This window comes from Plecotus auritus (assembly GCF_963455305.1).
Source record: "Plecotus auritus genome assembly, chromosome: 6".
Lineage (NCBI taxonomy): Eukaryota > Metazoa > Chordata > Mammalia > Chiroptera > Vespertilionidae > Plecotus > Plecotus auritus.
This window is the reverse complement of record NC_137773.1, coordinates 97,668,619-97,680,899: the sequence shown is the minus strand read 5'-3', so window position 1 is coordinate 97,680,899 and position 12,281 is coordinate 97,668,619. Positions and strand designations below refer to the sequence as shown.

General features: G+C 48.5%; 1 protein-coding gene across 7 annotated transcripts in view; it reads left to right on the top strand.

The window, feature by feature from the left end:
• SUGP2 (SURP and G-patch domain containing 2) overlaps positions 1-11,896 on the top strand; it is a 29,161-nt gene extending 17,265 nt beyond the window's left edge. For 4 of the 7 annotated variants that reach the window (XM_080672132.1, XM_080672128.1, XM_080672129.1 and 1 more), the window contains exons 7-11: positions 3,188-3,678; positions 7,199-7,260; positions 8,316-8,452; positions 9,159-9,279; positions 11,651-11,896. In XM_080672132.1, coding sequence (XP_080528258.1) covers positions 3,188-3,678; positions 7,199-7,260; positions 8,316-8,452; positions 9,159-9,279 — 811 coding nt within the window. In that variant the 3' untranslated portion in view covers positions 11,651-11,896. Of the gene's footprint in view, positions 1-3,187; positions 3,679-7,198; positions 7,261-8,315; positions 8,453-9,158; positions 9,280-10,138 lie in introns of all 7 variants that reach the window. The other 3 variants (XM_080672131.1, XM_080672133.1, XM_080672134.1) reach the window with 1 other exon arrangement.
• Positions 11,897-12,281: the final 385 nt, after the last annotated feature.

Here is a 12,281-nt window from a genome sequence, read left to right as displayed (position 1 = left end):
CATCGATTAATTGCCTCCTGTATGCATCCTGACCTGTGTTCGAACCCACAACCTCGGTATGTGCCATGACCTGGAATCGAACCCGCAACGTTTTAGTGTACAGGATGACATTCTAACAAACTGAACTATCAGCCAGGGCATTTTTTTTACTTTTAAAATAAGTATAGCATTTGCAGTAAAATAAAAATTATAATAGGTAAGCTGAGAGAAGTGGGACCGCTGTATGTTACTCACCTATTCAACTGTTTAACAGTATTTGAGGTGTTTTCATTTTGGGATTATTACAGATAAAGCTGCTGTGAGCATTCATGTATTGGGACCTCTGTGGACACCTGCTTTTATTTCTCAGATAAATACCGAGGAGGGGAAAGGCTGGCTCCCATGGTGGGTCCACATTTAACTTTTGAGAAAACTTCCAAACTTCCTTTCCAAGTGACTCCATCATTTTGCCTTTTCAACAGCTTGGGTGAGAGTTCCAGTTGCTCCCTGTCCTCACTAGCACTTGCTAGTGTCCGTCTTTTTATTGTCCCAATTACGGGAGGGGAAGGGAATATCCCCCTGTGATTCTCATTTCTGAGGACTGATGATGCTGAGCATCTTCTAGTGTGCTCATGTACTTTCCATATCTCTTTAACTGTCTCTTCAGATCTTTGGCCCATTTTCTTTTATTGGGCTGTTTATTTTATTAGTAATGAATTTTGAGAGTTCATTGTGGGTTTTTTTTAAATTGATTTCAGAGCGGGAAGGCGAGAGATGGAAACATCAATGATGAGAATCATTGATCAGCTGCCTCCAGCATGCCCCCTACTGGGGATCAAGCCCACAACCCAGGCCTCCTGAATCATAGGTTGACACTCAGCCACTGAGCACACCATCTGGGCTCATTGTGTGTGTTTTTTTAAAAAATATGTTTTTATTGATTTCAGAGAGAAAGGGAGAGGGAGAGAGAGATAGAAACATCAATGATGAGAATCATTGATTAGCTACCTCCTGCATGCCCTCCCACTAGGGATCAAGCCCACAACCCGGGCATGTGCCCTTGACTGGAATCGAACCTGGGACCCTTCAGTCCACAGCCAACGCTCTATCCAGTGAGCCAAACTGGCTAGGGCTACTTTTTTAAAAAATAAATATTTTATTGATTTTTTACAGAGAGGAAGGGAGAGGGATAGAGAGTTAGAAACATCGATCAGCTGCCTCCTGCACACCTCCTACTGGGGATGTGCTTGCAACCAAGGTACATGCCCTTGACCGGGACCTTTCAGTCCGCAGGCCGATGCTCTATCCACTGAGCCAAACTGGCCAGGGCAACTTTTTTTTTTCATTGTATATTCTTCATACAAGTTCTTTATTAGAAATATGATTTGCAGACATTTTCTCCCAGTCTGACTTGACTTCTCATTCCAGCAATGTCATATATATATATGTAATTTAATTGATTTCAGAGAGAGAGAGAAACATCAATGATGAGAGAGAATCATTGATCATCTGCCTCTTGCACACCTCCCACTGGGAATTGAGCCTGCAACCCGGGCATGTGCCCTGACCGGGAATCGAACCATGACCTCCTGGTTCATAGGTTGACACTCAACCACTGATTCACACTGGCCAGGCTCCAGCAATGTCTTTTGGAGGGTAGAAGTTCTTAATCTTTGCCCTTTCCTCTGTTGGATTTTTTGGGCTTCTTCTTTCTTGGTTTTTTAAGAGCTCTTATCTGTGATGTAATTGTATATATTTCCTTCTTATTTTGATGTTTATCTTTCACTCTGCCTATGGGTAGTTCTTCAGAAGTTCAGATTTCTCAATTTGTTTTTCCTTTTATTACCCCTAGTACTGAGTCATAGAAAGAACCTCCCCACACTCAGGTTATAGACATTTATGTACTTTCTGACATAACTTGTACGGCTTGGTTTCTATGTTTCTATCCCGATCTGTGTGGGGTTGTTTGGGAGCAGGGTTGCAGCATGGATCCAATTTAAATGTTTTTCTTAAACGCTTCCCAGTTGTCCCAACACCACTTGTTGAAAAAACTCTTTTTGGGAGTGGTTTGAGAGGCCCCCTTCATCAGATGCTTTGTTTCTAGCTCTTCTTTTGGTCTGTTTGCCCATCTATTCATGGGCCAGTACCATGCTTTTTTTTTTTTTTAATTACAGTTGACATTCAATATTATTTTATTAGTTTCAGGTATACAGCATAGTGGTTAGACATTTATATAATTTTACAAAGTGATCCCCAATAATTCTGGCACCCACCTAGCACCATGCATATTTATTACAATATTTTTGATGATATGTGCTATGCTGTACTTTACATCCCTGTGACTAATTTGCAGCTACCAATTTGTACCTCTTAATCACAGTACCATGCTGTTTTAACTGTAGAGGCATCATACACCTTGTAATATCTGGTGGAGCTAGTTCAGAGTTCTTCCAGATGTCTTTGCATATTAAGTTTTCTGTGTGGACTTTAGAATCATCTTGTCCAGATCCAGAATGATGTTTTTATTGAGATACTTTTCAACATTAATATGTTAACTGGGACAGAAGTGACATCTTCATGAGGTCGAGTTGTCCTCTCCAAGAACAAGGGCTGCCTTTTCTTTGGTCCAAGTGTATTTTGTATCTTCATGCATGTTTTGGTTTTTCACACCATCTAACCCCCTCCCCCAGCTGTGATTACAGGTCTAGGAGGTCCTCAAACTTGAAGACTCAGAGAGGCTTTATCGCCACCATGTTTAAACAGATTCTGTGCAGAACACAAGACAGGCAGTTCTGTGGGTGACACGCTTCCTCCATCTTGTACCTGGAAATGTGAGAGGGACCCTAGAGTCACAGAGAGCGCTCACAGGTCCAGAGGGTTAGTGGCTTCACTAGAAAGGGATAAGTGAGGCCAGGTTGGATATCGGGGCTGAGTGTCAGAGCTCGTTCCAGCACATTCCCTGGTCATTGCTGCATACCTTGTTCCTCCACCTCCCTCCCCTGAAAAGCAATTAGGCTTCACATTCTGGTTCCTCAAACTTTCTATCTCACTGCAGAGCTGCATCATCAGCCATAGGTGCTAGAAAGAGGTCAGGTTATTCACTCCCTGGTCCCACCCCCAGCTTCATCAGGTCCATTCAGACAGTTTCAGCAAATAAGAATGTTCAGAGAACTGTCTGGTTAAACAATGTGTATCATCTTTTTCCCAGGTTTCTACAAGACCAAAATAGCTCAGCTTTCAAATTCTATCGAAAGAAGGTATTTGAACTGTGCCCATCGATTTGTTTTACATCACCTTCACTGAACCTCCATGCCAGCGAGAGCCCCCTAGAGTCCGTGGAAGGGGAAGGAGAGTTTGCGAATGAGCCTCCTCACCAGGAGGTTGAGCTGGAGAGCCTAGAGGTCATGCCTGAGGAGGAGGAGGAGGAGGAGGAGGAAGAAGAAGAAGAGGAAGATGAGGAGGAGGAGGCCCTCACTCCTGGAGGGCCCTCCAGGGCTCCAGGAGGGGCTGCCACTTCAGAGGGCTCCGAGGGCAGCCCCCCGACTGATGGTCTTCCAAGCGAGGCAGCCGAGGATGGCCCTGCTGGCACGTCTGCCCTATCCCAGGCCTGCTTTCCCCGGAAGAGGGTCAGCAGCAAGTCATTGAAGGTCGGCATGATTCCGGCTCCCAAGAGGCTGTGTCTCATCCAAGAGCCCAAAGGTGAGTGCCAGCATCAGTGCAGAGCCCTGCATTAGTCTTCTGCTTAGCACTTGAAGAGGAGTTAGTGGTACTTGGTTGTGGAGCAGGTAGAGACATTGCCTGCCTGTTTTGAAGAATTTGCTGACCCACAGCCACAAGATAACCAATGATCCCTGTTACCTTTCCGCCTCTGATTCCACCCACCAAACTGGACATTACCTCCCAAATCCTCCTCAACATAGGGTTCTTTGATTTTGTGTTTTTTAACCTAAAACAATCCTAGTAGTTTTCTATACCACTGCCAATGTTTGTGTGAAACTCACTTTTCCATTTGTCTAATGATAGCACTCTAAAGACACTCTGCCGAGTAGTCTTTGGCTTCTAGCATCCCACATATTGCTCAGGGTCTCCCTTATTGCTCAGATTCCAGCAGGTTAGCCCTGACTATGGGAGAACTGGCCCGAGTCATCTCAGCTGTTTATTGCCCATGGCCTTGGGGGAGAAGGGGTACCCAGCCTTCCGAGCCAAGGAAGGCCTGGGGTAGTGACACTTGCTTTGTGACAGTGAGGTGGGAGGACATGGGACGGAGCTGGTCTCATGCATCCATTAGCAGGAGCCATGTGCTCTATGGAGGTCATCTCCTGCTCCCCTGTGTTACGTTTCTTGAGGTACAATTTGCCAGCAATAAAATGCATCTCTTTTAAGTGGACAGTTTGAGGAGTTTTGGTAAATGTGTATAGGCATGAACCCACCAGTATAGTTGAGCTGGAGCCTGTCCCCAGAAAGTGTCTACAGTCCCCTCTCCTACCTGGCCCCCAGCAACCACTGATTGTTTTCTGGCCTTGCCTTGTCTAGGCTCAGTAAGTGGAATGTTATTATTTGTGGCTTTTTGATGTGCTGATCATGGCCCAGGCTACTCCTCATGGCCCTACCCATCCAAGTGTCCACACAGCCAAGCCTGGTCTGTGCTTCAAGTGTGGGACTGATGCTGCGATACTTGTGTGTAAGGTGGCGGTGGTGGTAAACAGTGCCCCGTCATTTGTCACCTGTGTTGTTCTATGTTATTGAGACTGTCACATTTACACCCAGCAGTGTTAATATAGTTTCCCACTAACAGAACAGTCCCATGGTTTGTTAACTTTGGCATTGAAATGGATTGCTAACTGTTCTACTGAACTCTTACTGCAGGTGGCGGTAGCATATCAGAATGCTTAAGTATGTCCTCCCTGGGGGAAAGTGGAGTCCTTTCTATTTCGGAATCTCTCAGTTTTTGAATTGAGTGGTTGATGAGACAAAACAAGGCCTGCTGATCTCCCCTTCGTCACTAAATAATAATAACAATAATAATGTGATTTGGAGCTTTGTATAAGAAGCACAATTGTTTTTGTTGGAAAGTTCTGTGTGGCCTTTAATTCTTTAAAGTAGGATAGTCACAATGATGCTGGAGGGCATACATAGCATTGCACAGTTCATTTGTGAAGCAAAGTGTAGTCCTGTAGTCATAGAAGATGATCCATGTGTTTGGTCCTTCATCATAAACATGGGCATCTTATTTTTAAGGATGTTCTCCCACAGCAAGGAGCCCTCAGTTGAGCCCCTGTGTTCAGCCTCTGTGCTCCAGGGTTACACAGTTTCTGAGAGGAGCTAAGCCAAGCAACTGCCCTTGTGCACATCCATAGACACCTTCTGTCAGCAGAAAGGTTATTAGCCAAAATTGTAGAACCCTCATTTTCTCTAAAATATGGGGAAAGCACATATCCTATATAATAAAAGCTTAATATGCTAAGTGTCCGACTGTTCAACCAGTTGCTGTGACACACACTGACCACCAGTAGATTAGCTTGCTGCTGGGGTTCGGCCGATTAGGACTGGGCGAAATGGGCTGGACACACCCTGGAGCCCTTCTGCGGTCCCTCCCTGGCCCCGATTGTGCACTGGTGGGGTCCCTTCGCCTGGCCTACAGTGACTGGGCCAAAACCAGCTCTCAAACATCCCCCGAGGGGTCCTGGGTTGCGAGAGGGCGGTTCTGAGGTGACACACCCCAAAATCAGGCTCCCTCCTCTCTGGTTCCGGGTATCACCCAAGAGCTGCCATTGCCAAGTGGCTGCAGCTCAGCAGCTCCTGCATTGAGCATCTGCCCCCTGGTGGTCAGTGCACATCATAGCTATGGCCAGTCACTTAGGCTTTTATATATATACTAGTGACCTGGTGCATGAAATTTGTGCACATTAAAAGGGGATTAATTAGAGGAAATAATTTAATATTGCTATTTGCCCTTTCTCTATAATAGAAGTGTCAGAGATGAAAGAAAATTAGTAAAATGTATATGAAACCCTTCCTCCTGTCAGAGTCTGGGGCTCACCACAGGACCCAGAGTCAAGTCCCTGCCCACCCACATGCACCTCAAAATCGCGTGAGACCCAGACCCGGCCGCACCCCCCCGCAACTGGGCTAGATCCAGACCCGGCCAGTCCCACCCTTGTCAAGCCCTGCTGGGCAGGGGGCGTAGCCTCAGGTCCCCTAGCCCAGTGCCAGGACGGGAGGGGGGTGGCCTGAGGTCCCCCAGCCCAGACCAGGGCAGGGGGCATGCCTTGAGGTCCTCCGTCAAGCCCCGCCAGGCGGGGGGGGCGCAGCCTCAGGTCCCCCAGCCCAGCACCAGGAGAGGGGCGCAGCCTCAGGTCCCCTGTCAAGCCCCACTGGGCAGGGGCGCAGCCTGAGTTCCCCCAACCCAGCACTGGGGGTGCACCTTGAGGTCCTCCGTCAAGCCTCGCTGGGTGGGGGGCATGGCCTGAGGTCCCCTGTCAAGCCCTGCCGGGTTGGGGGCAGGGGACGCAGCCTGAGGTCCCCTGTCAAGCCCCATGGGGCAGGGGAGGGCGTAGCCTCAGGTCCCTGCTGATTGCTTGTTAAGGCTCCTTATGGGAACTTGGCCTCAGCTGTGGGTGCATCCATCTTTGTGACAGAGTGATGGTCAATTAGCATATTCCCTCTTTATTAGATAGGACTAGAGGTCCAGTGCACACAAAACTGTGCGCGGTTAGGGTCCCTAAGCCTAGCCTGGCCTCCATCGCATGGCTTCTGCTGCCCTGCGACACTATGTGAAGCTCCCTGCCCCCGGACACTCCGCAATGCTCGCGGCCCCTCAACTGCTCTGTGAGGCTCTCCCCGCCCCTCGACTGCTCCATGAAGCTTGCTGCTGCCCCGTGAACCTCACCGCTGAACACTCCGTGAAACTCCCCCCGCCCCGCCACTGCTCCGCGAGGGTCCCCCGACCCCGCAACTGCTCCGTGAAACTCGCTGCCGCCTGGGTGACTGCTCCGCTAAGCTCACAGCCACCCCGCGAAGCAGCCGCTACTGCTGCTCAACAGTCCCCAGTCCCACCCCGCCGCCAACCCCCCTTTCACGGTGAGTGGCTCGGGGCCCAGGGGAGGGAGGACCGAGAGGTGCTCCATGCACTTCATGGTGACCAGTCGCCCGTTCGGTCATGATGCCACCTAGCTCTTTATATGTATTAGGATATAGATACACTTCTTTTGTCTTCCAGTTCACGAACCAGTTCGTATCGCCTATGACAGGCCTCGGGGTCGTCCTGTGTCCAAAAAGAAGGTGGGTGTGACTATTTGTGAGTCCTCCTGTGAATTTGTCAGAGTCTCAAAGGACACTGTGGCTTGTGATTAAGCTGTACCTATGCTTCAGACTGGGTGTAAATGTACAAAGCACAACAAATGCCTTTTCTCTTCAGCAGCTTTTTAAAACAATATATTTAGCTTTGTCCAAAGCACAGAAGGGTAGTCCATTTAACAGATAGTTGAGGCTTGATATGTGCAATGGAATGTAGAGATGAACAAGTAATGTCTCAGTCCTCAAGAGGTTCAGATTTAGTGGACTGTATGTGTTTGTGTGTTTTTTGTGTATTTTTTATTAATCCTCACCCGATATGCTTTAACTAGAAGAAGGGAGAGAGAGAGAAACATCAATGTGAGAGAGAAACATTGATCAGTTGCCTTCCGTACGTGCTCCAACCAGGGATTGAATCCACAACTCAGGTATGTGCCCTGACCATATTCATCCAGCTGTTCTTTTCTGGGCCTGGGAGAGAGAGCATGACAGGCACCCCTTGTCATGTCAGTGGCAGGTTCCATCTCCTCTGTTCTTAGGTCATTTCCTGATGGTAGCTGGCGCCCCCAGGGCTAGCAGCTCCTGCCCATTGTTCCCCTGGCCTTCAGCCTGCACTATCCCTCCTGCACTGCTGTTTGTCCATTCTTCCTGCCCCAGCCAGCATCAAGCTCCTCCCTCCTTTGCGTCCCTCCTTCAATGCCCTGCAGATGGACTTCGGTCCATCATCCGGTCAAGACCCCCTCACCTCCCGGCTCCCCCAAATTCAGTCAGTATCTCATGCACACGCTTACACACACACACACACACACACACACACAAACACACACTCTGCTTCATACCTCAGAGTGTACTTCCCTTCCTATCACTGAACTCTTAGTGCATGTCTAGGTTGTTTTGTCCCTTCTAGGTTGAGAACTGGGAAGGTGACCATGGCTTGATGGTGAGTGTCTGGGGCGTCAGGGTGTCAGTGCTGGGCCATGCTGGAGACTCTCGCTCTGGACACTTTGCTGAAACCCACATGTTGCACTCTACTCTTTCCTTAGAAACCCAAGGACTTTGACTTCACCCAGCAAAAGCTGACCGACAAGAACCTGGGGTTCCAGATGCTGCAGAAGATGGGCTGGAAGGAAGGCCACGGCCTGGGCTCCTGTGGGAAGGGCATCAGGGAGCCCGTTGGCATGTATGCATCAGGCACTTGGGGCTGGGGAGGGAGGTGAGGTGTTGTGCTTGTGCCTAGAAGAAGAGGCTTCCTTTGGAATTCTGGTCCTAAGTCCTTCCACCTGCAGCCCAATTCTTGGTTCCCCTCATGGTGAACATGGTTTAAAGTTGGCAGTTTTTTGGTGTGTGTGTGGGGGGGGGGGGGGAGGTTTTATTTTTTGTTTTTAGCGAGGGGAGTCTTCAGATGAGATGAGAAGCAGACATTTCCATAGGCAATTGTTCACCCTGCTCCTTGCTGTGCTTGTGCAGACTTCTTAAATGGCTTCTTGGCCCCTGGCATTTGGCCACATTGTCATAAAAACTGAATGGTGATTCTAGGTAGTTACACCAAGAAGCACATTTCCTTTTCTGGAAACCCATATGCAACCCTGCCAGGGGCCAACCCTGTTAATTGGTTAAGTCCATTAACATCCAGCAGGCATTTATTTCATTGATAACTAAGACTAAGTTTGGCACCTGTGGGGGGGGGGGGGGTTGGGCTTTGCTGTAATCCAGGCTCCTGAGCACCTGCACAGGTGAGTGCCCTGTTCCTGTGGGGATCACATCTGCACTTTCCCTCTCCTTTGCCGCCACATATTTCTGTCCATTCTGATTGCTCAAGCCATTTCCAATCTCTTGGTGGCCAGGTCTGGGTACAGGTGTGGCTAACTCTCCATTTTGCTCCTTAGGGGTACGGCCTCCGAAGGGGAGGGATTGGGCGCCGAAGGGCAGGAGCACAAGGAAGACACATTTGACGTCTTCCGTCAGAGGATGATGCAGATGTACAGACACAAACGAGCCAACAAATAGGTATGTGCATGAGCTGGAACGTTGGGCGTCCTGCCTAAGCTGGCATTTTGATATGCAGCGACGGTTCCTCCACAAAAGTTGGTGTTCCCCACACTCCAAAACCAGACCTCAAAAAAAAAAAATCTTTGAGGGAAACAAAAGGAGTCTGGATGCGGATGTTGTTCCCCCCCCCCTCCCCTCACCTTCCAGGTTTGGCTGAAGGAGTGAGTACCACACTCGCCAAGCACAGCTGCATGTGGTCTGCTTGTGGGGCCTCAGTGCAGGACTCCCAGGCTGCCACAGGAGCAGCCTTGTGTCCCACAAGTGTAAGGGTGACCTGGAAGCTGGCCGCAGAGGACCGTTTCCCTCTCTGAGGGTCTTCAAATCCTTTTCCTTCTGAAGGGTCTTGGCCCTATGAATATCCTCATCTTTCTCCTCTCTTTTTAGTTTCCCTCCCCACTCATAATGTCCAACTCAGTTTTGAACAAAATTGTTCTCTCCTTAAATAGATGAAAACCATTGGTGAGAAAGATAAGCCTTGAAGCAACAATTATTCTAAAAACGCCACCTCTGCCCCGGATCCACCCTGGAGCCAGAGCCCAAGTCAGTTCGGTGTGTACATGAAAAACAAATGTCTCTGCAGTTTCTGATACAGAGATTCTGCTGGCTTTTCTTTTTCTTAAAGAAAAAAGAATGCACCACTTCCAATCTGCTTTTGCCTTTCCTCTTCTTCCAACTGCTTTGGGCAGCAAGTCCTCTCCGAGTCTTTCCTGGTTCCCACAGAAGGTGGTGCTGCCCTGGCACGTTGCTCTCCAGAAGTATTCTGTTAGCAAACTTGATGCTAAAATGATTACCAATTGTGTCTTCTTATTGTTTCCAGAACTTAAACGGGATGTAATCTGTACTCTGGCACCACAGCCTGTCGGTGGAGCACTGAAGCTCTGAACAAGTGGAGATACTTGATTCCATGAATGTGTTATTTATGGAGTCTCATCTCTTAAATGCATCCCAAGAGACTTAACAAAATTTAGCAACGGTATAATACAGCTGTATTCAGTGGGGAGTAGTCATGACACTGATGAAACTTTCCCCAAATTTTTAATTCTCTTTAGAATCCACAAAGAAAGCTACAGTTTGTGTTTTCTTTTTAAACCACATATGAGTTTCCTACAAAGGAGTGGGGATAAACTCTTCCAGACTCTTCATTTTTTTTGCATGTGTGCAGTGGAAATAATTGTTTTGTTAGGGCCCTTTTACAAAACAGGGAGGATCTTCTTGGGGTGGGTTCCACAGCTGTTTGCTCTTTCAAGGTGTATGACTGCTACCCCTTCCAGCTTCTCCATGTGCTTTGCAACTACATGTTAAATTCTCAGGCTGTGATAATCTCAGCGCTTCTTCCTAAAACAGCAGTGTTGAAGTTTTAAATATGTGCTAAAATCTAGATAACTTAGTTGTTCTGATGGTACATGCTGAGGAACACAGCAGTGAGTTACCTTGTCAGCTGCTTGTGTTGGCTGCCAAGAAATCCTTGCATTCTCAGAGCACAGACCTCCCAATTATAGTCCTCTTCTGTGGTTCTGTCTTATCTATGTCTGTCCTGCCGCTCACCGTGGCATCTCACCTGCCTGGTGCCAGCTCTCTACATGTCAGGTATAGCCCCAAGATCTCTGCCTGCTTCTGATCACTTCTATTGCTTTGGCATCCAGCACATCTTTATGGCGATGGCAATGCTGGCGGTTCTTCAGCAGAGGTGAACCAGCCTGCAAGGGTGGTGTGTTTTGGGAGAAGCACACCTGTGGAAGTTCATCTTCTACTCCTCTCTTTCCTAGTCCTTCCATCAGCCTTCCATGTTGGCTGTGGGTTGGGCCACAAGATGGAATTCTGAGAACAGGGCCTTGGTCACAAAGTACCTGTTGGCCTGAGTGAGACGTGCATCCCCCAGCACATTTCTCTTTCTCTTTGAGCGTAGCTCTGAATGTCATATTCGCTCTGTCCTAGTGTGTTCATTCTTGGCTTTCTCCACTTTTATTCACAAGTAAAATGCTTTAGGAATTCCCAGGATGTGAGCCTTGTCCCCACAACCTCCTGCCACTCCTCCTCCTGGGGACATGGACCTTTGGCAAGTATTAAAGGAAACACCTACTTCTTGAGCCTGCAAAGTCTTCTGAGCACTTAAGTGACATTTCTCCTGTGGAGTCAACATTGAGGCGTTGCAGGTGCCAGGGTGGAGCATGGTGGAGTGTCCTCTGCCAGCTGCTGGCCAGGGACCAGTGCGTGCTGGCCCTCTGTGCAATCTTGCTCTCTCAGCAAAGGATGCTCTGCAGGGAACTTGTGAGTGCGTGTGCGGGTGTGTGGCCTTGTCAAAGTCACAGCGTCTTTTCTGTCATTCTAGTTCCAGGGTCTCTCCCGTGAGGACAACAGGCATCCGGAAAGTGCTAACTCGCCACTTTGGGTGCTTACTGTCTCTGGCTTGTTTCCATCACTGGAAATCAAATAGAGAATTTTAGTGTTTTTGGTCCTTGGTAAAACCTAGAAGACGTTTGTGATGTTACAAAATGCAAGTTTTGTTTTTGTTTTTAATCTAAGAAGTTGTGAATGTTAATCACTTAGCAGTTGCAATAAATGTAGAGGAACCCGATCTTCCATGGTCTCCATTGATGTATTTATAAAATCAGGTCATTGGGGTATATGGTAGATGTGGTGCCTACATGGAACCAGATCATAAACACCCTGCCTCAGGGCATGTCCTCTGCCTGCCAGGGTGGGAGCCTGGTCATTAACTGGGAAAGCCCAGTGCTGAGACGAGGGCAAGTAGTGATCAGGACCCAGTACATCAGGGAGCAGACAGACTCTCGGGGGAAGGGGAGAGTGCTAGGAACAGAAACACCTTTGAGAGGGTGTTGTGACTTGGGAGCCCTGTCTTAGCTGCCCCGACTGCTCCCCACCCTCACCCCCCACAAGGCCTTGCCGACTCCCAAGGTTGGGGTTCCAGCTGCCAGAGATAGACGAAGGTGCAGCTAGAC